The 21,398-nt window shown below is 38.4% G+C and overlaps 6 protein-coding genes across 14 annotated transcripts; 3 read left to right on the top strand and 3 right to left on the bottom strand.

Moving 5' to 3' along the window:
* The first annotated feature begins 249 nt into the window (after positions 1 to 249).
* Positions 250 to 1,403, top strand: LOC110230558. Its single transcript, XM_021033908.1, has 3 exons — positions 250 to 431; positions 549 to 629; positions 1,157 to 1,403. Exons 1-3 carry the CDS (start codon positions 318 to 320, stop codon positions 1,166 to 1,168), a joined length of 207 nt encoding a protein of 68 aa, XP_020889567.1. The 5' UTR covers positions 250 to 317; the 3' UTR covers positions 1,169 to 1,403.
* A 45-nt stretch (positions 1,404 to 1,448) lies between these two features.
* LOC9320724 lies at positions 1,449 to 4,021 on the bottom strand. Of its 5 annotated transcripts, none has more exons than XM_021033904.1 (7): positions 3,567 to 4,011; positions 2,963 to 3,062; positions 2,765 to 2,827; positions 2,466 to 2,586; positions 2,265 to 2,374; positions 2,033 to 2,094; positions 1,449 to 1,882 (listed from the first exon to the last, which is right to left on the bottom strand). In XM_021033904.1, the coding sequence occupies exons 1-7, from the start codon at positions 3,779 to 3,781 to the stop codon at positions 1,771 to 1,773; spliced, it is 783 nt and encodes a 260-aa protein (XP_020889563.1). In that variant the 5' UTR covers positions 3,782 to 4,011; the 3' UTR covers positions 1,449 to 1,770. The 5 variants fall into 5 exon arrangements, 4 of the variants coding, with proteins under 4 accessions (XP_020889563.1, XP_020889564.1, XP_002882536.1 ...); XM_021033905.1 differs by having other exon boundaries at positions 2,466 to 2,583; positions 3,567 to 4,005; XM_002882490.2 differs by having other exon boundaries at positions 2,292 to 2,374; positions 3,567 to 4,003.
* A 173-nt stretch (positions 4,022 to 4,194) lies between these two features.
* Positions 4,195 to 6,484, top strand: LOC9318603 (peroxisomal membrane protein 13). Its single transcript, XM_021033907.1, has 5 exons — positions 4,195 to 4,320; positions 5,014 to 5,250; positions 5,329 to 5,672; positions 5,772 to 5,864; positions 5,957 to 6,484. The coding sequence occupies exons 1-5, from the start codon at positions 4,302 to 4,304 to the stop codon at positions 6,173 to 6,175; spliced, it is 912 nt and encodes a 303-aa protein (XP_020889566.1). The 5' UTR covers positions 4,195 to 4,301; the 3' UTR covers positions 6,176 to 6,484.
* LOC9320723 (F-box/LRR-repeat protein 12) lies at positions 6,431 to 8,469 on the bottom strand. The gene has a single exon (XM_002882489.2). It carries the CDS (start codon positions 7,851 to 7,853, stop codon positions 6,669 to 6,671), a length of 1,185 nt encoding a protein of 394 aa, XP_002882535.1. The 5' UTR covers positions 7,854 to 8,469; the 3' UTR covers positions 6,431 to 6,668.
* Positions 8,470 to 11,864: 3,395 nt separating this feature from the next.
* LOC9320722 (formin-like protein 10) lies at positions 11,865 to 14,865 on the top strand. Its single transcript, XM_021031614.1, has 3 exons — positions 11,865 to 13,592; positions 13,670 to 13,914; positions 14,008 to 14,865. Exons 1-3 carry the CDS (start codon positions 11,954 to 11,956, stop codon positions 14,617 to 14,619), a joined length of 2,496 nt encoding a protein of 831 aa, XP_020887273.1. The 5' UTR covers positions 11,865 to 11,953; the 3' UTR covers positions 14,620 to 14,865.
* Positions 14,866 to 16,162: 1,297 nt separating this feature from the next.
* Positions 16,163 to 20,536, bottom strand: LOC9320721 (integrator complex subunit 9). Of its 5 annotated transcripts, none has more exons than XM_021031616.1 (12): positions 20,425 to 20,536; positions 20,254 to 20,339; positions 19,762 to 20,139; positions 19,447 to 19,661; positions 19,021 to 19,350; positions 18,734 to 18,926; positions 18,511 to 18,603; positions 18,313 to 18,404; positions 17,932 to 18,049; positions 17,760 to 17,845; positions 17,353 to 17,404; positions 16,163 to 17,266 (listed from the first exon to the last, which is right to left on the bottom strand). In XM_021031616.1, the coding sequence occupies exons 2-12, from the start codon at positions 20,260 to 20,262 to the stop codon at positions 16,742 to 16,744; spliced, it is 2,091 nt and encodes a 696-aa protein (XP_020887275.1). In that variant the 5' UTR covers positions 20,263 to 20,339; positions 20,425 to 20,536; the 3' UTR covers positions 16,163 to 16,741. The 5 variants fall into 5 exon arrangements, with proteins under 5 accessions (XP_020887275.1, XP_020887276.1, XP_020887274.1 ...); XM_021031617.1 differs by having other exon boundaries at positions 20,254 to 20,283; XM_021031615.1 differs by having other exon boundaries at positions 20,254 to 20,536.
* Between the last annotated feature and the right edge of the window lie 862 nt (positions 20,537 to 21,398).

Raw genomic sequence — 21,398 nt, 5'->3', positions numbered from 1 at the left:
TATTAATATGTGGTCATGGTATGCTGGTAATGTTTATTTTTTCACTATTTACAAGATTGTAATCTGCTTCACCGTGGGCTCTCCTTTCGGCCACAGTACACAGACAATTTTTACTAGTAAAAAAACTTGTGGATACATTACATATCCACCCCATATAGGCAAAAACTTCAATGCTTTTAGTTTATTTGGCAATATAATGGGCTAAGATAAAGGCCCATATTAATAGGAAAGGAAAGCCCAAATGGTTGACGACTCGGTAAAAGTCGGAGAGATTGCAGAAATTGGAAGAGGAGGAAGAAGAAGAAGAAGAAAGAGAGATGTTGAGAACTCGCCTTCTCTGGTTTACGCTTGGGTTTTCGGTGACCGGAGCTTCCATTTGTCATATCGTGTGGCGTGATCTCTATGCCGAACGTTTCGCTATTTCTTCTGATGTAATTTTTCTATGTTTTATAAAACCATCCATTGGGAAAGTTTTCATGCGAACATCCTGGAGATCGTAAACGAAATTGTTTGATCGATTTCTTATGTATGACATTCCAATGCTGCAGATGAAGGAGAAATTCAATGCTCTGGAAGGTAGAGTATCAGGTCTGGAGTCTGGTGGTTATGAGAACCCGAATCCAGCTCAGGTCAGCTCTTTCTCCACCTCTCTCCCTCCATTCGTAGCTATGATTGATTGTTAGTTGGATAAATCAAGCTATTCATGTGCTCTGAGTTTCATTGAAAGCTCTTACTTACTTAGGTGGGTTACTTCTCATTGTTCATTGATTCTCTCCAAAATTTTCTAGAGAGGTGAACCAATAGTTATAATTTGCTGGTACTTCCTCTGATGTTAGTAAGAATAGTTCAGACATTGAGATTTCACCACTGCCTATATAAGCCACAAAATGTTGCCCATTTTCTTGAGTATTCTAGAGTTTGGTTGGACACTTGCTTAGCTAAGAGCCTAAGACTAAGTATCATTAGTTTGGTGAATTTCAATACCAAAAGCAGGTTCCACAGCTTCTGGTTACATGAAGTTACATTAGTAGTAGTAGCTCATAGTGTTGTGGATTTCATTAAAGAGAGCAAATCACAGTAGTTTGTCATACTCTCACACTATGTATCCTTTTTCTTACTATCTCAACTTCTTGCTCACCATTGCTTCTTCTTCTAGGTTGAGAGTTGAAGACTCTTGCAAGCTTCCAAGCTCAAATTAATCAAAGACTTAGCTGATGTGTGAGAGAGCTGCCATCTAAGATGCTTGGAATAATCTTCTAAACAGAAAACTTTTTTGTTTTTGTAAACTGACTTCCCTTTTGACTCGAGATTTCTTCTGTAAGCTACGAGCAAGACTTGCATTTGTGTTACATAACATTCGGTTTTATTATTATTACAAGAAATGGCTCACTACTTTCGTTTCATTCTAAAAAAGGGGTTACCGCATCACGGGTGTGCATCTTTAGAATATAGGACCTTCTAAATCTCATCAAACCTTTCAGCTTGAAACCAATTTTATACAGAGAGACTTATACCATACCAATTGAAATCTATTCACATCCTAAACAAACGATACGCAACCCTACTCATGTATCAATTAACCATTTGCTAAAACATTCAGAGACTGACAGAAATTGTAAAAGAGACTATAACTCTATGAGTCAGGGGAAACCCCTCATTCTATCAACCAGTACGACTGGAGCTCTCTCTCTATCCCGCGATTTATTCCTTTCTTCATTGATCCCGGATTAAAGAGACTCCTTGGTCAGAACCAACCATAGGTCGACTCGATCATGACTTCCTTTGATGGGATGGGCGAGGGAGAATCGAATTTGCCAGCTCCTCATTCACCTTCACCGGAAGAGGTGGCATCTGCTTCATAACTTCTGGCATGTCATTCAAGCTGTAATCCAATTGTTCAGTCAGCAAAGCAAGTAAGGATTTGAGTTAATACTTTATAATAACTTCAAAACTTTGTTGGAAAAGAATGGCATTTCCCAAAATGAGTCAATGACATAGAAATGATCTATGGATATATGGGTAAATGTCTTACTCGTTCAAGATTGCGAGGATATTGTCCCGAGCTTTGCACAAGATATTGACATTCTCATGTAGCTGCAATGGGAAAGAATCTTTCATAAGTACGCAATTGGATATAACTAGCACAAACTTAAGCTGATATAGTACAAAATCAATCATAAAACCCAACGAATGCTCAAAAGCAACAAAACAAGGCAGAGAAACAAATCAAGTCCAAAAAACCCAGCGAATTATACAAAACTTACAAGATGAAAAGTGGAAGTTGAATTCACCTGGAAGGCTGAGAAATTTGATGAAACTTGATTGAACATTTGAGCATTTTGCTCGAGAAGATCTCCACTCACACCACCAATAGCTGCAATAAAAGCCGAAACACTTATGCTCCATCTTATTCAATCTAGAAGATTTAGCCTTTAAATGAAAAAAACCTAGATGCTTGGACAAACCTTTATACGAAATACCATCATCAGTATCGATAGGCATCATAGGCGGAGCGTAAGAAGGACCATTAGGATGCACATTCAAATGAGATGAGGACTTGGCTGAAGAATCTGTAGCTTTTTCCTGCTAAACAGAAATGTGAAAGACAATCAATTTGTTTCTGTAGACTTTATAAATGGATCCACAAGACAACACAAGAACTTTCAATCAAGCTAATTTATGGTTTGTGCTTCGACTATCTTTCTTAGCTTTGCTAGTATCGAAATTGCTAAGTAGCAGCAAATAGGAATTGAATTCCACATACTTTCTTATCTTTGCTTTTCCTCGACGAATGGTCTTCTTTCCTACGCTTTCCGTTTTCCTTTTTCTGAAATCCATCAGCAATCACATGGAGGAGAAAAACCATCAGTTGATTCTCATTAATCAATAAAGCCAACACGCGAAGAAGGGTAATCAAAAACAAGGAAAAGCTCGCCGGATTAAGCAAAATCGAGAAACTTACAGTCATCCATCGACAGCGCAGCGCAACATCTCGAACAGTCTTATCCTTCATTTTCATCGCAATCTTCGCATATCGAAAAACCGAAGGTTCTGTCGCGTACCTATATAAACATAAATTATTAAAAGAGTGATAGGATTTAACAAGGCTCCTGCAAAATTTACAACCAATCATTACAGATAAGTAGACAAGTCATCCTCCAATTAAAGCCTAAAAATTTCACATTTGCAACACTAATGAGCCTATCATAAATATGATACAACAACACTAGCAAGTCATTTAGTTTTATATTATTAATTACCATACTTGATGAAACCACATACAAAACTCACAATCAGCTAATCAAATACCACTGCTTCTCAAATATAATTCAAAAAACCCACCAAATCTAACAATTCTCAACACATATTCCGATTCAAAATTCGAGGAACCATGTTCATAGAGTCAGCTACATGATGCTAAAAGGCCATGGAAAAGAAGCTAATCTCAGAATTTACTACATCTTGTCAGATAGAAAGAACAATGGATAAAACAGCAAATTCAAATCTAAAACATAGAGAGAGAGAGAGAGAGAGAGAGAGAGAGAGAGAGAGAGCAAGAAGATTACTTGACGAGCAAATCTTCCAATAGAGATTGTTCCTCATGAGTCCAATCGGTAGAGATCCCAGGATTATGCCTCAACGCGCCAACGCCTGCGTTGCCACCATTATCGACCGAATTCACAGCTGCGCCATTCGTAGCCGCCGCTGAAGAAGACGATACCTTCTGTGTAGCCGACGAACCTTCCTGATTGTTCCCCGACGGGTTCGCGCTCGCCGCCATCAAATACCCAATTTTTCGAGCTAAAAAGTCACTTTGGTTTCCTAAAATAATTTCACCGGAAAGTTTGAATTTTGGGGCAATTTTGATATGAATTCGCCGGGATAGGAACAGAGAGAAGGAGAGAGAGATGGAGAAATTAATCCGGCCGCCGACTGAGCTTCTTCTTCTTCTTCTTCGTCCCTCGAAATATGGAATCTTTTGCTTATAAAAAAAAAAAAAATAATAATTCGTTTTCATCTCTATCCTTTTTCGGAATTTTTATTTTATATTTTAGAGAGTCAAATACGTCAATTTTAGTAATTAGGAGGCTTTTTGGGTAAAGATTATAACTATAGGGGCTGAAACATAATAACCTAAAAGAAGAAAGTAATCCGTTTTGTTTTTTCCTCTCTTTTCGAGGTCCCTCCTCCTTTGTCATCTTCCACCTCTCACCTCTCTCTCTCTCTCTCTCTCTTTCTCCGCGCTTGAGGTTGGCGTCGGAGATTACCAAAGAGCTCTCTCCAATCGTCGTCTCTTGGATATGGCGTCTCAGCCTGCAGGTTAGTTCAATTGAAAATCTTTTTCTTTGGGATTCAGCTTTTAGGGTCTCGATTTATTGAATTATCCTTGTGCAATTTTGGTCGGTTCGATGAGACCAGACCCGTCGAGCTGTTTGATATGAAAGTTGTGAAATTGATTAACTTCGACCTAGAATTGGATTTATTTAGGGTTGTAAGCTTTGGATTTCGTTTACCCAAACCTCAAGGATTTCCCTGTAACCTGATTTTATCAGATCATAATACATACCTTCAATCATTGTCTGTAGATTGTTGTAGCTCGTTAAATAGCTTTCAAATTATGAAAAGTTCGAATTTTGATCTTTGTACCTTCTGATTGATGATTTGTGATAAGTATTAACTCTTTGGATTGCTCTTAGCTTTGATTGGCCTTAGCTTTTCTTGACTCGATTAGATGCTTTCTTTTTGAATTGAAATTTGATGCCTTTTCTTATTCAGCATTGTAGTTCTAGTCGATGTTTCACACAACTTTGCAATGATGTTACTAATACTGTTTCTAATCATCTTTACAGTTTCACAGAACTTTGCAATGATGTTACTAATACTGTTTCTAATCATCTTCATCAAGTGTCTTTTAGTTTCTTTGCCTGTGCTGATTGGAGTTCAGTCTTTCTTTCAGAATATTATCTATCTTTTTACTCAACATGTAACATCTTCAAAAAAATTTTGCTGTAGGTGGTTGTCCTCCTAAACCTTGGGAACAAGAAGGAAATACATCTGGTCCTACTCCTTTCAGGCCTCCTTCTAATACTAGCACGGCTGGTTCAGTTGAGGCTTCTGGCACAGCTAATCCTGGTGAAGTAGTTCCTCCCCCCGTGAACCGGACTAATACAGCTGCTAATATGAATGCACTGAGTAGGCCTGTACCGGCTAGACCTTGGGAGCAGCAGAATTATGGGAACACTATGGGAGGTATGTTTACAAGTTATCTTAGATTTTTTGGTTACTGAGATTGCATAAAGCTTACTTCTTTTATTGTATGATTTGCAGGTTATGGTTCAAATCTAGGTATGACCTCTGGGTATGGGTCAGGTACATATGGTTCAGCATTAGGTGGGTATGGTTCATCATATGGTGGTGGGATGTATGGGGGTAGTAGCATGTATAGAGGAGGTTATGGTGGTGCTGGTGGTCTCTATGGAAGTTCAGGCATGTATGGTGGTGGCGCGATGGGTGGTTATGGTGGCACGATGGGTGGTTATGGTATGGGTATGGGAACGGGAATGGGAATGGGGATGGGAATGGGAATGGGTCCTTATGGTGGTCAAGATCCAAATGACCCTTTTAATCAGCCTCCATCTCCACCAGGCTTCTGGATATCATTTCTCCGTGTGGTATTGTTCATCATTCATACTTATTTTGTATAAGAAATCAAAGAAGTTGATAAGTTAGTTCTGTATAACATAAAGTGTTCATATTTTGATTGATGACAGATGCAAGGTGCTGTGAATTTCTTTGGCCGTGTAGCGATGCTTATAGATCAAAACACACAGGCCTTTCACATGTTCATGTCTGCCCTTCTTCAGGTTCCTTCCTTTTTTCTTATACCAACTTGTCTCCTTGATTCCTTGATTGATTTCATTGTTCTCATGTTAACCAATCAAATATTTGTCCTCAGCTATTTGATCGTGGTGGTATGTTATATGGAGAATTAGCAAGATTTGTATTGCGTATGCTTGGGGTGAGAACAAGGCCTAGAAAGATGCAGCAGCCCCCACAAGGGCCTAATGGACTCCCTTTACCCCACCAGCCACATGGAAACCAGAACTACATCGAGGGGCCTAAAACTGCTGCACCAGGTGGTGGCGGTGGTTGGGACAATGTATGGGGCAACTAAAAGTTACTTCTTTCACTACCCATATCCTTCAGCATTGCTCTAAATACAACAAGAAAACCAGTTGGTTACCGATTGAAGACAAGCCGTGTAGCAGCCTGCAACGCAGATTGGGATGTACGAAAACCAGATGTTTGTTTACAAATCGAGTCTCTTCTTCTCTTCTCTCTATCTCTCTATCTATCTCTTCTCAGTTTTCTGATTGTGTGGTAAAGGATAGATGTCGTACTCAATAAAATGGAAAGTGAAGTTTAAGTGTTGATTAAAGACCTTTCTATTGATATATTTATATAATATTCGATTCTCTTCTTCTTTTACTGGATTTGAAACAACACTATTGACCAGTAAAAGATTTTGATACTTTATTAACAACTTGAAGCCTATTATAGAATATATCTTTTCTTGCAGTTTGCCTCTGGACAAGACCAACACATTGATCCCAGAAATCTCGTATGAACTTGAAAGAATCATGTACTGTTGGGTACAAATTGATGCTTCATTCTTGTGCATATAGTCTCCAGTCTGGTCCTATGACCATCATTTCTTCTGTCCTTAGTGTTATATCGGCTCTATGTAATCTGAACATCTCAATTGCTGTAGGGGTCAGCCTCGCATTCCCGTTCATGTAGAGAATCTGGAGGTTCATGCAACCGCATCGTAGAGCAAGTAACCCTTGGTCACATAAGTTCCTACAACGGTTCACATGGAGTTTCTTCAAGTTACGGCACCACTTTCCGACGGCTTTCCATCCCGAAACCTTAACTTCATGACACAAAGCCAGGTTCCACTCTTGGAGCAATGGACAACCTTTTGCTATAGCTTCGATGGATGCATCACCAACCGTTCTGCACATCCTTAGGTTCAACATTCTAAGTTTTGATGCAATCCCAGATCCAATAGGTACCAAACCATCTTTGCGGATGTAGCAACTTACACCTGAAATATTAAGAAACTCAATCCCACCTCCGCTAATGATCCCCATTATACCCTTCGGCTCAAGCTGACAAGACTCTGCATCCACATAGCCTAGAGTTGGAGAACAGCCATTAAAGCCAACACCAGTAATGCTCTTGCAGTTTGAGACTTTCACTGACTCAAGCTGCAAGCATGCTTGTGACAATGCTTTTATCCCTAAATCAGATACCAGAGGGCAGTACGAGAGATTCACGCATTTTAGAGACAAGGAAGCCCTGGCCAATGTCTCCAATCCAATGTCACTGATGTTGCAGCGGTAGAGACTAACAACTCTGAGATTGGGACAAAAGCTAGCAATTGTGGAGATCCCATCATCAGAAATCCCAAAGCAACAATCTAAGTAAAGACTATGCAGTCTTGCACCAGGATACCTGAGCGAGGCGAGACTCGAATCATTCAGCACCGTGCAACCAGAAAGGGAAAGATGCTCCAACCACTGAAATCGAGTGAGAAGCCTGTGGAGATGATAGGAATTGACATCAGGATTTGTCTGAGACAGACTAGCAGGGTTCAGGACAGTGAAAGAACACTGGAACTGTAAAGATCGACGGCTAATGTTTTGGATGTTGAGCCAGCGATGACAAGTCAAACCAAATGAATCATGGTCAGCAACATTATCAAGTCGTTGGAAGATAAAGGATAAGCAATCATCTGGAAGGTGGATAATGGAGGTCTCAACATTATCAGACTCGGACACATCTTCCATGCCTCACTTCAACTTCTGTGAAAATGGACAGCAAAATGTTATCTTTAAAACTAAACCGCCTCCAAGTCTTAAGTATATCTCCTCCACATATATCCACTTTGATACAGAACAAAAACTCGAATCTGTTTGTCAAGAACCTTAAAAGCCTAAGTCAGATAAACCTCTATTTTGATCTAAATGAAGCAATCCAGAGAACCTTCACTTCAGTTTAAAACAGACGATAGCCTTGTCTGAAGCGAAGTTCCAAAATGGCGTACTCCGTAACAAATCAACAACTCCGCACAAGATCAGGGAAATGGATACGTTGCAAGCTTAGAATCCAAACAATCTCCATGAGAAAACTATAAACCCTACATGTCTTTGGAGAAACAGATTCGAAAAAGTAAAACTTTGAGACTCAAATTTCTGGATTGGATTAGATTGATCAGAAAGAAAAAGATTATGCAAACCAAGGAGAAACCCACACAAAAGATCCGGAGTTTATCGAAGGAATCGATCAAGTAAAAAGGACAATTGCTCAATCCATGATCGGAAATCGAAATGCCAAAACAGAAGGAGAGCTGAAGAAGCAGAAATTTTGCTTGCAATGGTTTTTTTTTTTTTTTCGCATTTGTTTTCTTATTTATTTTATTTTTTATTTTCAAATCCTTGAATTATTCAATTTTTTGAGATTTATGGGATGTTGTGTCACCGGACCGTTACTTTATCAAGCGGTGTCGATTACATGAGGGTAAATCCATGTACATCCGTATTCAAAAAATCGCTAGGCGCTAGTCGGGCGGTGAGGATACGCCTAGCGCCTAGCAAGAAAATCGGAGATTATACGGGGATTAATCGGGGATTAGTTTTAGAGCTATTTAATATTTTAAAAACATATTAATCCATTATAATTAAGTAATTTATATAATATTGTTTTTAAAATTGTATTAAACACATGAAAACAAGATTTTAATTTCAAATTTATGATTTTTATACAAATTACGAACATAAGTATGACGTTTTGAATTTTAGATGAAAAAAAAAAAAAAAAAAAAAGTTGGGCTAGGCGCCGTCTAGGCGGGCTAGGCGGCCGCCTAGGCGGTCCAGCCGGACAAAAAATCGGATCTCCGATTTGGCCAAAATCGCTGCGGTGCTCCTCCGATCAGCGCCTAGGCGGCTAGGCGGCCGATTTTTAGAACAAGGATGTACATTAGTGATTTTTTCTTTGTATCATTAACTCAAGGGTAAATCCATGTACATTAGTGATTTTTTCTTGGTATCATTAACTCAAAAACAATTCTTTAATAGACCAAACCATATAATTAGGCTTGATACTAGCCTGATGAGTATCACTCCACTAATACTTGTGATACTCAGTATCGTGTGATGTGGCAGAATATCATTGGACCGTGATTTTTTTTTTTTTTTAAATTAAAAATCTCTGAATGACTTTGTTTGATCATGGTCGTTAATATCTCTGAACGGCTTCGATCGTAGGGCTCTGCAAACAACTATCTCAAACAACAATGACGAAAACACCAATAACAAGATCAGAAATACCACAAACACAGACAAACAACATCTTTGAACAAACATCTCAAACAATATCTCTGAACGGTTTCGATCATAGGGTTTTTCAATCTTTTACTATTTATATATAAGACGGAAAAAATAATTACAAGTTCAATGAGATTCTCCAATTACCTGCTTTGACCACAAAATATGTTTTGCTTAAGTATATTCTAGGTTTTTATAGATTGTAATATTATCTTTTGTAATCTTATGTTTTTATATATTTTTATTTTCGATTTTGCAAATAATTTTTTTATAATTAATGATACCGATACTAGTCTCACCACTGGAAACAGATTTATCATCAGTATCATAAAAAATCTCAAACAATAAAACTAATACTAAAATATTGTTTATGATACTCATAGAGTACAGGGCCGGCTAAAAAAAAAAAAGAACCATGAGCTGAAAAAAACAATTGGCCCTAATTTCTTATGTATATATATATAAAAAAAAAATATTTGGATCCTAATTTTAATAAATTTAGTTGAAAAAAAGACAAAAAATTTTTGGACCATGTGCATGAGCACTCCCCGCACATAGGGAGAGCCGGCACTGATATAGTATCAACTATGTGAATGCTAATAAATCATATATATGACGAGAACTCTTGCAGCTATTGTTTTTATAGATTGTAATATTATCTTTTGTAATCTTATGTTTTTATATAAGAGGAGTCTTGAGCCAGCTGACAACATGGGAGAGATGTACAAGAAGGTACATGCAGCAATGCGAGCTGATCGGCTCCAAACAATTGATAGTCAATTTTTGGCTCCAACAGAAAATTTTGATGCTGGTGAAATCTTAGATGATTGATGTTGGTTTTAGTACTACAATAAATTAATGGTAGCAAAATCGAGAAAAAGAAAAAGCGTTTGATGAATATGTTCATTGATTAGACATATTGGCCTTTGTAGTGTGAAGCCAACAGCTAGGATGAGGTTTTATTCCCGCTGATTTGACACATGCTACGAGATGAGTTGCTTTCCTCTGGATTCGACAGGTGATTTGTCTTAAGTACTCTTAACTATGTTATATATAATGTATTTGTAGTTTTGGAGATCTTAATTTTTTTTTGTTATCTGGATATATATAAGTTTGCATTCATGAAATTTAAGTTAGATTTCAAAAGTTTTGTGAGTCTTCCAATATTAACACGCGATTAACTTGAATCTTCTTCAAATCGCATCTTAAAAAGCATTGTCCTTCGAAGGCTTAATTATAAGTTTATAACCTATGTTGCCCACTCAGGAGAAAAAAACAATTATCTACTAATTAGTGTCTGCTTGGATGTTGTGAAGAAGTTGGACTTTTGCATATTAAAACACTCCCGCCAGTGTAGCAAGAAAGTCTTCAGCTCAGAGTATGAGTTCACATTTGAACCTGATCTTCTTACTAGTCTATTGTTATGACTTATGAGATTCTTCTTTTGGAGTGAAAATAAGCTTCGTGAGAACGAACTCTCAACCTCGTGAAAACACAACTTCGTGATTGTGTTCTCTGACAAGAAAAGTAGAGCTGTAGTTTTCTATACAAGGTTTTGGGATGGCCAGTAATCAATTGTTGTACTAATATTTTGGTTGGTAAATTTTAACATTTGTTTAATCTAAAACATCCAAAAATCGAGGTACGTAAATGAGCACATGGTGTGTTGTAACAATCTCATCAATATGGCCAACCAAATCTTCTCCATTTCTAGTCCTTGCCTCTGCAACCAAGCTATTTTGCGCGACTTGTTTTGTTTGTGCATTCTTCCTTCTTCTCATTGCCTTTCTTCTTAGCGTCCTTTGGCTCTCTTGCATCCACAGAAACTGTGCTGATTAATCTATGCCACACCACTATTTCCAAAAAACACATGCATAATTGTGAAACGACCCAAAGCTAGAGGGCGTTTCAAATTAATGCCCCAAAGCTAGAGGGAGTTTCAAATTAATGCACTAGTTAATTTCCATAATTACGGAATAGTTTAAATGAAATATTTTTTATAAATTCTTCACGAAAAATGTGGATAAGACAAATAAAAGGCAAATCATTCTACATTTCTTGTCCTCCTTTTCTTTTTCTTTTTTCAGACATTTTAGCCCAACTATATATTATTAATTAATTAATTTGAATTCGAATACGTAGTATTTCATAACACGAAAAAATTAACAATATTTAGCAAATAGAAATGTTGTCTGGTTGTTTTCCTCGTAGATAAAGATGGTATTGCCTTTAATAATTGGGTTGCATAGAAAAGAGAAGATAGTGTTTTGTATAGTAGTAGAAAAAGATGGCATAAAAAGTCAAAAAGATTCTTTTGAAAGAGAGGACCCAAATTTACTTCCACGTAATTATTGCATTTCATATACGTTTTTCCCTCCCTACTTTCACTTTAATAGTATATATTTAGTTCAATTATACAGTATTACCATTAAACTCTTTTAAAAAAATAAAAAAATATGGGAAACTATAGTTCACAACACTAGCATAGTATAGCATTAAGTCACTCTTTCATCCTCAGATAGTGCGCATTGCAGAACACAAAACTCTCCAAGAAAACCCCAAAAATGGACGGACTTTGCTACGTCATCTTCTCCCTACTATCTTGCGCTTTCTCTCCCTTATCATACGCTTCTCCGGCCACTTTCAGTCGCCGTCACCTTCTACAAGCTCCTCCTACTGATCCTTCCACATTTTCGCCGCCGTTCTTCCCACTTTACAGCTCCTCCTCTCCTCCTCCTCTTCCACCGCAGCCTCCCGCCCCCACTTTTGCGACATTCCCGGCGAACATCTCCGCCCTTGTCCTCCCTCGCTCCCCTAAACCGCAAACTTCTTCCCGTACACTCCTTATCCCTGCTATCTCCGCCGTGCTCGCCGTCGCAACACTAATCGCCTTGGCCTTCTTTCTCTACGGACGGTGGCGAGGACAAATCCGTCATTTCAAAGACGAATCCAAGAGCTTAGCTTCAGACCAATCCCAACAACAAACTCTTCCATGTCCCCCTCCAAGAAACAACACCACTGAAAACAAACTCTCTGTAGCTCCTTCTACCTCCGATGTTCTCTACCTCGGAAACGTCGTCACTTCCTCCGGGTCGGGTTTCGTCAAACCGGAGTCACCGGAGATCTCTCCTCTCCCGCCATTACCTGCTCGTAGCTTCCTCCTGCAACATAACTCTGAAGCTAATCTTGATGAAGAAGAAGAAGAAGACGACGACTTTTACTCGCCTCTCGCGTCTGTAGCTGGTCAAGAATCACGAGACCGGAGAATCAACCCGTACAGTAACTGCTCTTGCTCTATCTCTTCACACTCGGATTCTCCGGCAATGTCACCGTCCGCTACGATTTCTCCGCCGATGAACTCTACGGCTCCTCATTGGTCAACTACTCAAAACCCTCAATCTCCGTCGTCGCCGGAGAGAACAGTAAGGAACAACAAGAGATATGGTGGAGCGTCTCTGAGAATGTTTAGCCTCTGGAATCAAAATCTAGGGTTTCCAAGAATTTCCTCTGCTTCTACTTCACCAGAGAGAGGTATGATTCGAACTCCTGACGCATACGCTCGTTCTTCTATGTACTCTTCAGTTTCCACTACGCCGGATCGGTTTTTCCGGAAGGTTCTTGATAGTTCGCCGCCGAGATGGAACGATTTCAGTCGAAATGTCAAGTCTTTGTTTCTTTCTTCAACTTCGGCGTCACCAGCTAGAGATTTTTGTATCAACATCTCTGAATCTTCAAGAAGTTTGAAATCTTCTTGGGAAAATCCAGAGGTTGATACAACTCAACAGAGAGAATCGGCTGCTGCTGTTACTCTTCCTCCTCCACAACGGCCACCGCCGGCAATGCCGGAGCCGCCTCCTCTTGTGCCACCGTCACAGTCTTTTATGGTTCAGAAATCTGGAAAAAAACTATCTTTCTCGGAGTTACCACAGAGTTGTTGGGAAGGAACAACTGAGCGACCAAAGCCAAAGCTGAAACCTCTGCCTTGGGACAAAGTCCGACCAAGTTCTCGCCGGACAACTACCTGGGACCGTCTTCCGTACAACTCTTCAAATGCTAACTCAAAACAGAGAAGTCTTAGCTGTGATCTTCCGATGCTAAATCAAGAGAGCAAAGTTTTGGATCCAAGGAAGAGTCAAAATGTTGCTATTCTGCTTACAACACTCAAGCTTACCACAAATGATGTTTGTCAGGCCCTTCGAGATGGTAAATAATCAGTTACAAAGCCAATTTCTTCTCATATTCGATTGTATTGAGTTGAATCTGACTTGTATTCTTTTCAGGTCACTATGATGCACTTGGAGTTGAGCTTCTTGAGAGTTTAGCAAGAGTGGCACCAAGCGAAGAAGAAGAGAAGAAGTTGAGGAGCTATAGTGATGATTCAGTGATCAAGCTTGCCCCATCAGAGAGGTTTCTCAAGGAATTGCTTAATGTGCCTTTCGTGTTCAAAAGGGTTGATGCATTACTCTCTGTTGCTAGTTTTGACTCAAAAGTCAACTACTTGAATAGATCATTCGGCGTTATACAGGTATAAAACAAAGCTGAAGATAACAAGAGACATATACGAATGTGTATGTTGTTGTAAGCTTACGTTTCATAAAGCTATATGATTCTTTTGCAGGCTGCTTGTGAGGCACTGCGAAATAGCAGAATGTTATTGAGACTTGTTGGAGCTACCTTGGAGACAGGAATGAAGAGCGGGAATGCTCATGACTTCAAACTTGAGGTGCTCCTCAAGCTTGTCAATATCAAATCGTTAGATGGAAGAACCAGTATCTTGGATTCTGTTGTACAGAAGATCACTGAATCAGAAGGCTTCAAAGGGCTACAAGTTGTCAGAAGTCTCAGTTCAGTTCTTGACGATGTCAAGAAATCTGCAGAATTGGACTATGGTGTTCTAAGAAGCGATGTCTCAAAGCTTTATGAAGAAGTTCAGAAAATTAGTGAGGTTCTACTACTGTGTGAGGAGACTGGACATAATGAGGAGCACCAATGGGGGAAATTCAGGGAGTCGATGACCCGATTCTTGGAAACCGCTGCAGAGGAGATTAAAAAGATTGAAAGAGAAGAAGGTTCCACGCTCTTTGCAGTGAAAAAGATAACAGAGTATTTCCATGTTGATCCAGCAAAGGAAGAAGCTCAACTATTGAAAGTATTCGTAATCGTGAGAGACTTTTTAAAAATTCTAGAGGGAGTATGCAAGAATATGGAGGTGACTAGTACTCTGGCTTAGATTTCTTGTGTCATAAAGATCCTAGGATCTGTCCAAGACTAATGTATTGTGTTACCTATAAGTTATGTACTTATATGTTTGTATGAATCGTTGGAGCTACGTTGCATGTAGAGAGATGCAACTTTTACAAACATATAAGTGGCTTGAAGGCCATATAATATCCCAAACTCAGATATCCAGTATATTCTTCTGTCTTTCACTTTGACTATTCTTCTTCTTTGTTATATATTACATTTTCTTATTTTACTTGTTCTTTAAGAATCCTTCATAAATATTACCCAGTCATGTACATTGCTTCTTCTTCTTCATGCTGCTCAACAAAAACTCTCATTATCTCGATCCTAGTATTGCAATTGTATCTTCTTCTGGTGAGTTTTCTGATTTTCCCGCTACAAGGAATGCTCATATGCTTGATTTTTTCTCCACTATATATTTGGGATTTAGCAGTATGTCCTCTGTAATATTCTTTCACCCTATGACTTCTTGAGATTTTTTCCTTTCCCTGCTTACTTCATGTTATGTAAGAAGTTTCTTCCATGATCATACATTGCTGCTTCTTAATAGACCAACGTACACCATGTAATGTGGCAAGAAAATGTTTGCTTTTCTTAGATGGAAAGACTTTTCCTAATCATCTCCTTTAGTGGTATGTAGACTAACGATTGAATTAGTGATCTACTACTGTTTTTAGTTGGATAGACATGGATCTTTTGTTGTTGATACTAACGAGCAATTTTTTGTTTGGTATTTCTTGATGGTTCCATTACATTCACACTCATTCAAAATGTTGACATATGTTTCATAGCATGTATATTTGTTGATATAATCTTTGTTAGTTGGTTTTCGATTCAAATATAGTGTTTCAAAACTGAATGCTGTTTTTACCGTGCTTTCTTATGTACGAATATTCATTTTGTAATTTGTGAAGTTGATTTGGGTTTAATAAGAATGCATATAGTACATAAGATGATATATAGTACAAGCCATATTGATTTTGACTGTATCACTTTCAACCTACCAATGGTTCTAGAAGAGAAGAGTTAGAAGCAATGGAGGGAGCAGAGGAAGCTGGGGCTGAGATAGCGGTAGATTCAAAGGACTTGCAGCAACATAGCAAAGCTTTCGACAAGCTCACCGATCGTGTCGAGGATCGCCAGCTCGATTCCTCTCGTGTTCAATCGGTTTGTTGCTCTTTCGTGTCCTGATTTCTGAAAATATAAGGAATTCTAATATTTTTGAGCTCGATTAGTAAATTGAAAAGTCGGTACCGTGTTTCAGGCTATGGCTACAATTGCTGCTTCTAGGAAGGTTGATCTAAATGCTAAGAGATTAAGCTAAAAACTCTTAGATTTCTCTCGTGTTTTAAATTCTGGAAAAGGAGATTCTTAAGAAATGCTTAAGGAAGCTATAACATAAGTCAAACTCGTTTTTTCCAATCCTAATTCAGAATTAACTTGACTACTGCATTACACTTGTAGTTGAACGTGTAGCTAATGTCCCTGTAAAAATTGGTGTTCATCTGTTTTTTTTTTGGGCTTGGTAGTTGGTACACTTAAAGTCTATCTATTTAGAGAGTGAATTTTGGAGAATCTGTTTGTTCTTTTGACATTACTCACATCTAGATAGTATTGACGCCAGATACCAATTGTGAGCTTTTACAAGAAAAAAAAACACAGCGAGAATGATCAAACAAAACAAGTGGTTGTTATTAGTACTAAGTGATTCAATGTGATTTATGGGTCAATATCATCTTTGGGAAAAGATGAGAAGAAAGGATTAGACTTCTTCTTCTTCTGCTCAACACTCTTGAGATCTGCCACTTCTTTCTTCTTCTTGTCATCTGCCACTTCCTTCTTCTGCTCAACACTCTTGTTCTCTACAACGTCCTTCTTCTTGTGCTCAAGACTCATGTGTTCTGCCACTTTCTTCTCATCATCAAGACTCTTGATCTCATCCATCGACAACTCCTCCCCATCCTGGTCAACGACAAAACTACCGGAACCAACTCATGTATGTTACAGAGAGTATTTCGGTAAACTAACCAATCATACTTACACGGTTTATCTAAACTGGTCACTCTAATACACTAATAGCTCTGGTGAGTCAATGCTTGATACTTCCTCTAAATACCGTCAAGAATTCCATCAATCGCCTGGAAGACCTGAGAGGCTACATTCTCATCGTCTGTTATAATAGCAGTACCCATCTCTGAGACCTCTATCAGGCCACTGCTAGGATTTGCTATATGGATTATACTGTTGTCGTCTGATCCAGTCTCACCTATGCTCTGTTCTAAGGATCCTTTTATTCCGATTTTCAGTAAAGCGTCTAAAAGTGATTCCGGAGCCACTGAGCCCCAATGCCTCAATGGCCGAGCCTTTCCTGAACTTTCTTCCTGCTCCAACCCTGAAACTAATCTGTGTTTCCCATCTTCCATCAGAAGCCCACCTTTCAATCTTGCAATACCAAAGTTTTCACGTTGTCTCAGTTTTCTCCAGCTCAATTTGGAGGCCAAGTCTGTCGTAATCTCTACGCTTGGATTGTCTGCAATTCTTGGTACACGTAGCGTCTTGTTTTCAAAGTAATTCAGGATTGATATTGTCTTCATTGCAGCAAAATTGATCCTCTGATTGACAGCATCAGGGACCTGCTCATAATATGGAATTAGATAGATGAATATAGACAGATGCAGGATGGAAATATTTCTTCACCATAGTGGAAGAGAATACTTACCAAGACAATCTTTGGCTGCAAAACGGAAAGAAGTGTTGGGAGCTTTTGCAACCTGCAAAAGAAACAATAGCATTGAGCAATGGTAGACAAGCCTATTTCAGATTACACATTTGACCGGTGGACTACATGATAACAAGCTAAATGTGTGAGCTGCCATGATTTTTGGAAACTAATATTTTTGATATAATGAGATATTACGGGTCACCAAATAGCAATACGGCAGATGTGGAATTTAGTGAGTCAAATCTATAATATCAGTCAAGGTATGCCCTTGCACAATAAGCCATGGTAATTCCTATTTTGTGCAGACACAACTCAGATTCCTTGATCCAAGATGACAGTAAAAAACAACTACAAAGCACCAGAATGAAATGTAGTCTTAATCATACAGCCAAGCAAAACCTTACCTTATTCCAGAAAGAAATGAACATTGGAGAATTTTCATTGCTATCGGTCTAAAAGGGAGAAGTCCTAAACCTGAACTAATCCCATCCTGCAACACATATTTATCATCAGATATATTGAATTCACACTGGATCATCTGATAGAGCTGGGGAAGAGAGAAAGAGATTAAAAAACCTCAAGAACAAGCAATGATTTTGGATCTCCACGCCAACGCTGAAGAAGTTGGACAGAAGGGCCAAGTCGCAAACTCCAGTGAGGAGCAAATATGATGCATGGTTCCTGCCAACTCGTTCTGTTCGCATAACTTAAAAAATCAGTGAATGTTGTAACATACTTCTTGAAATAGAATCACCTAAATAACATAAATATTTAAGTTGCTGATTCCATGTGAGGTATTTTACTGATGTATCTGAACTAAGCAATGAGTTAAGGTGAACAGAGATGATATTTTCAATTATAGACTAGCATGACATATATTTGCAGACTATGCATTTACGCAAAATAACCCATCAAATAGTGATAACAGAGATAAAACTAACAACCCCTTCTTCTTACATTAAGTTGGGTGAATGAATGGCAGGAAACAAATGGATCTTCTTGTCTTTAATGAATTTAAGATGGCCAAATGATGGTTCTCCTGAAATTAACTGCAACATCAATCAAAATATATACTTTTTGATTCATCTTTCAAATAACATATACAATAGAACATATACTATTTGATTCATTTTTCCAATAAAAGTTTCAGTATACCTTCTCCTGTTGTTGCTCGCACAGCCACTCGGGTATGGTGTTTGTGTATGCCAATAACTCTTCTGCCACAGAAGATATTACAAAAATTGGAACCTAAGCAAAGCCAAACTAGAGTGATTTAGACTAACACGGCTAAGAATCATTTCAACTAAATCACCTTTTTTCTGTGCTTCATATCCTCAAGAAAGTAAAACTAAAGAATAAGAAGTAAGAGAAATCCAACCTTTAGAGACGAGGATTCAAGAGAATTTGACATTAGCTCTAGGAGCTGCAGAACTATACCGATTCTAGTAATCGTTATTAAGGTTGAGCCACCAGCATCAGCAGATTCTGCAGCACATGAACAAATAAACTCTAGTTTCTCCATCTCTTCTAAGCTGTCTTCAGTGTTTAGTAATGAATCCTTGTTGTCACTGCTAAAAAAGTTAAACAGTAAAGAAAGATCTCCCACTTTAAGACCCAAACAAACATCCTCTTACAAATGTAAACAAGGGTCTTATATGATAGTACCTGGTTGTTGATATATAATTATTATCTGGGTCAGGAGAAATACAACCATTCTCAGTCACTTCTGCAGATTGGAGGGATGAGAAATCTGAGTAAATCAACACATCGGTTCCTTTGAGACCATGGAAATCAAAATTTCTTGCATGATGTGAAACGAAGATGGAATCTGAGACATAACTTAGACTTCCATTAGGTCCGTTGATCAACCAATTGCAAGCCCCAATATCTAGACCTGAACTTAGAGCCTTAATGATTAAGGTCCCATTATAACATACTTCTTCTGCAAACTTTACGGCTTGAACCTTCTTCATGCAACTCTCTATATCATCTAAACTGTGGAAAAGATTGGACAAAAATCAAAGAAGCTATCAACACTTTAAAAACTTGAAGAGCTGGCAACATATTGTATGAGAAGCCAATAATAGTTACCTGTACAGACGCATCCAACTGCCCAGATCATCACCACTCTCGCCGAAGACAACTTTTTTAAGCAAGGCTGGTACTTGTTCACGATCTAAATTCTTTATCCACCCAGGGAAACTGGAGTTGTCAGGTCCATGAAAACATCTGAATTCCGCGTGCATCGAGACAAGATCTTCCATCATGAGCTGTCCAATCTTCGCTGTTGCTTCAGTCATATATATCTACATCTTAGCAATAATAACAACTCAGCACACAATGCACACCCCAAGCTAAAAAAAATCATTCAGAAAACTGAAAACTTTAGGTCCTGAAAACGTTTACCTTGGCAGAAAATCCAGGGTTTTGGGTAAGGAATGGCAATCCGAGCAATCCCATAGGGTTGGAGATGAGAACAATATCAATGAAAGAAGCATCCCACAAATGCAAGGGTTTCACAGTTTTGTACCACGGTTCTTCACACACCAAATCAGCAAAAGTTAGCTGTCTCTCCAGTTTATGCTTCTTTTGAATTGGATTCTGAGCATCCAACGACTCATCAGATGGATATTTAGAAGCTTCAGAAGCCACACAAGATATAACAGGTGAGAAGATTTTGATTGCCGAAAGGTCCAAAGGGCAATCAATCAATATCCTGAAACCACATAGATTCAGCATATGACAAGGCGGATAATGAAAGCCATCTCCTTTGCTCAGACATGTCTGCAAAAAAAAACACAAAACTTTCATATTTACCCAATCCGAGGTTTTCAATAACTCACACGACAAGTATAGACTTTCATTAACTTATAATACATAAGAGCAAGAGAAACTCACCAATTTCATGGAGACAAACGACGGTATAATCTGTCAAAATTCGAATAAACGAGGTTCAAATTCAGAGCTTTTCTAAACAACGCAACCTAAAACAAAAGCCAGAAGAATGCGTATCATAGAAGATTTTCAGTATAACATAAAAATTCTGCTTGTTTTGAGAGAGAGACTAACAGATGCGGCAAGGAGGGAAAAACGGTCTATTTCTCCACGAGAACTATCGCATCACGATAGATAGAGCCCAAAGTACGACTCCGATCTATATATCTCCGAAATAAAAGTTATATATCTATTTCTTTCGGAAACAAAAGTTCTGTAACTTAATATCTCCGAATTAATAGTTTTAGATCTATTAATCTACATTTTTGGGTTTCTTCGGTTTATTATTTACTTAACCGAATATTAAAAAACAAAACCCAATTAAACCACAGAAAACCAGATTTTCTTAATATCTCTCTCTTCTCCAAAGAATTGCACACCGTGATTAAGATCGGGCATGGCTGAGAAGGAAACCCCACCAATCGCACTTCAATTTGCTCCATTGAACAGTTCGTCTACGAAGGTTTATGGTATAGCTTCTCCTCTGTGAAACTCGATAAACTCAGAATCGATGATTCTCCGATTTCAATTACCGGTAAACACACAAAGACATCAATTTTAACATAAATTCGAAAATTATATGCATTCACATTGATTAATTTTCTGGGCAAGTTCTCATGATTCTTTATGTTAGAGAAACCAAAAAAAAGTTGAGAACTCTGGTTTTATTGGAGGAAATTAGAAGCCATTGGACGAAAGATCAAGCTAGTAGAGATACACTTCTTGGGATTTTGCCGGAGAGATCATTAGAACTCAAATCAAGAGTTTGTAGTTTCACCAAGTTGAAAATCGAAACAGAGATAGAGTCTTTGATGAAGTTCCGAGACCGATTAAGAACCCTAATCTTAGCTTCTTGAGAGATTAAGCCAACTTTTTGTTCACGAGCTCCAATTTAGTAATTCTTCCGGTGTCGTCAGGATTGATAGAGGTTAAATTGCAGGTGATTCCGGTCAAATTGCAGCAATTAGTAGAAGAAAAATTGATTCAACTGTCGGGTTTTTGTTCGTGATTGGCTATAAATCACGTAAGGCATGGAGATCATAATTTTC

Source organism: Arabidopsis lyrata (genome assembly GCF_000004255.2).
Source record: "Arabidopsis lyrata subsp. lyrata unplaced genomic scaffold ARALYscaffold_3, whole genome shotgun sequence".
NCBI classification, from domain to species: Eukaryota; Viridiplantae; Streptophyta; class Magnoliopsida; order Brassicales; family Brassicaceae; genus Arabidopsis; species Arabidopsis lyrata.
The sequence above is the reverse complement of the archived record's forward strand: the minus strand, read 5'-3'. Positions and strand labels throughout refer to the sequence as shown.

What these genes read in the sequence shown, in the direction of transcription:
- LOC110230558 (XM_021033908.1), top strand. Translation starts at nt 318, where the DNA reads ATGTTGAGAACTCGCCTTCTCTGGTTTACGCTTGGGTTTTCGGTGACC. An exon ending in GTTTCGCTATTTCTTCTGAT is followed by an intron (nt 432 to 548) that starts GTAATTTTTCTA and finishes CCAATGCTGCAG; the next exon opens with ATGAAGGAGAAATTCAATGC.
- LOC9320724 (XM_021033904.1), bottom strand. Translation starts at nt 3,781, where the DNA reads ATGGCGGCGAGCGCGAACCCGTCGGGGAACAATCAGGAAGGTTCGTCG. An exon ending in GGAAAAGCAAAGATAAGAAA is followed by an intron (nt 2,587 to 2,764) that starts GTATGTGGAATT and finishes ATTTCTGTTTAG; the next exon opens with CAGGAAAAAGCTACAGATTC. An exon ending in ATCCTCGCAATCTTGAACGA is followed by an intron (nt 1,883 to 2,032) that starts GTAAGACATTTA and finishes ATTGGATTACAG; the next exon opens with CTTGAATGACATGCCAGAAG.
- LOC9318603 (XM_021033907.1), top strand. An exon ending in TTATGGGAACACTATGGGAG is followed by an intron (nt 5,251 to 5,328) that starts GTATGTTTACAA and finishes TATGATTTGCAG; the next exon opens with GTTATGGTTCAAATCTAGGT. An exon ending in GGATATCATTTCTCCGTGTG is followed by an intron (nt 5,673 to 5,771) that starts GTATTGTTCATC and finishes GATTGATGACAG; the next exon opens with ATGCAAGGTGCTGTGAATTT.
- LOC9320723 (XM_002882489.2), bottom strand. Translation starts at nt 7,853, where the DNA reads ATGGAAGATGTGTCCGAGTCTGATAATGTTGAGACCTCCATTATCCAC.
- LOC9320722 (XM_021031614.1), top strand. Translation starts at nt 11,954, where the DNA reads ATGGACGGACTTTGCTACGTCATCTTCTCCCTACTATCTTGCGCTTTC. An exon ending in TTGTCAGGCCCTTCGAGATG is followed by an intron (nt 13,593 to 13,669) that starts GTAAATAATCAG and finishes TATTCTTTTCAG; the next exon opens with GTCACTATGATGCACTTGGA. An exon ending in GATCATTCGGCGTTATACAG is followed by an intron (nt 13,915 to 14,007) that starts GTATAAAACAAA and finishes ATTCTTTTGCAG; the next exon opens with GCTGCTTGTGAGGCACTGCG.
- LOC9320721 (XM_021031615.1), bottom strand. An exon ending in AGTTGGATGCGTCTGTACAG is followed by an intron (nt 19,351 to 19,446) that starts GTAACTATTATT and finishes TCTTTTCCACAG; the next exon opens with TTTAGATGATATAGAGAGTT. An exon ending in TCATTTCTTTCTGGAATAAG is followed by an intron (nt 17,405 to 17,759) that starts GTAAGGTTTTGC and finishes TTTCTTTTGCAG; the next exon opens with GTTGCAAAAGCTCCCAACAC.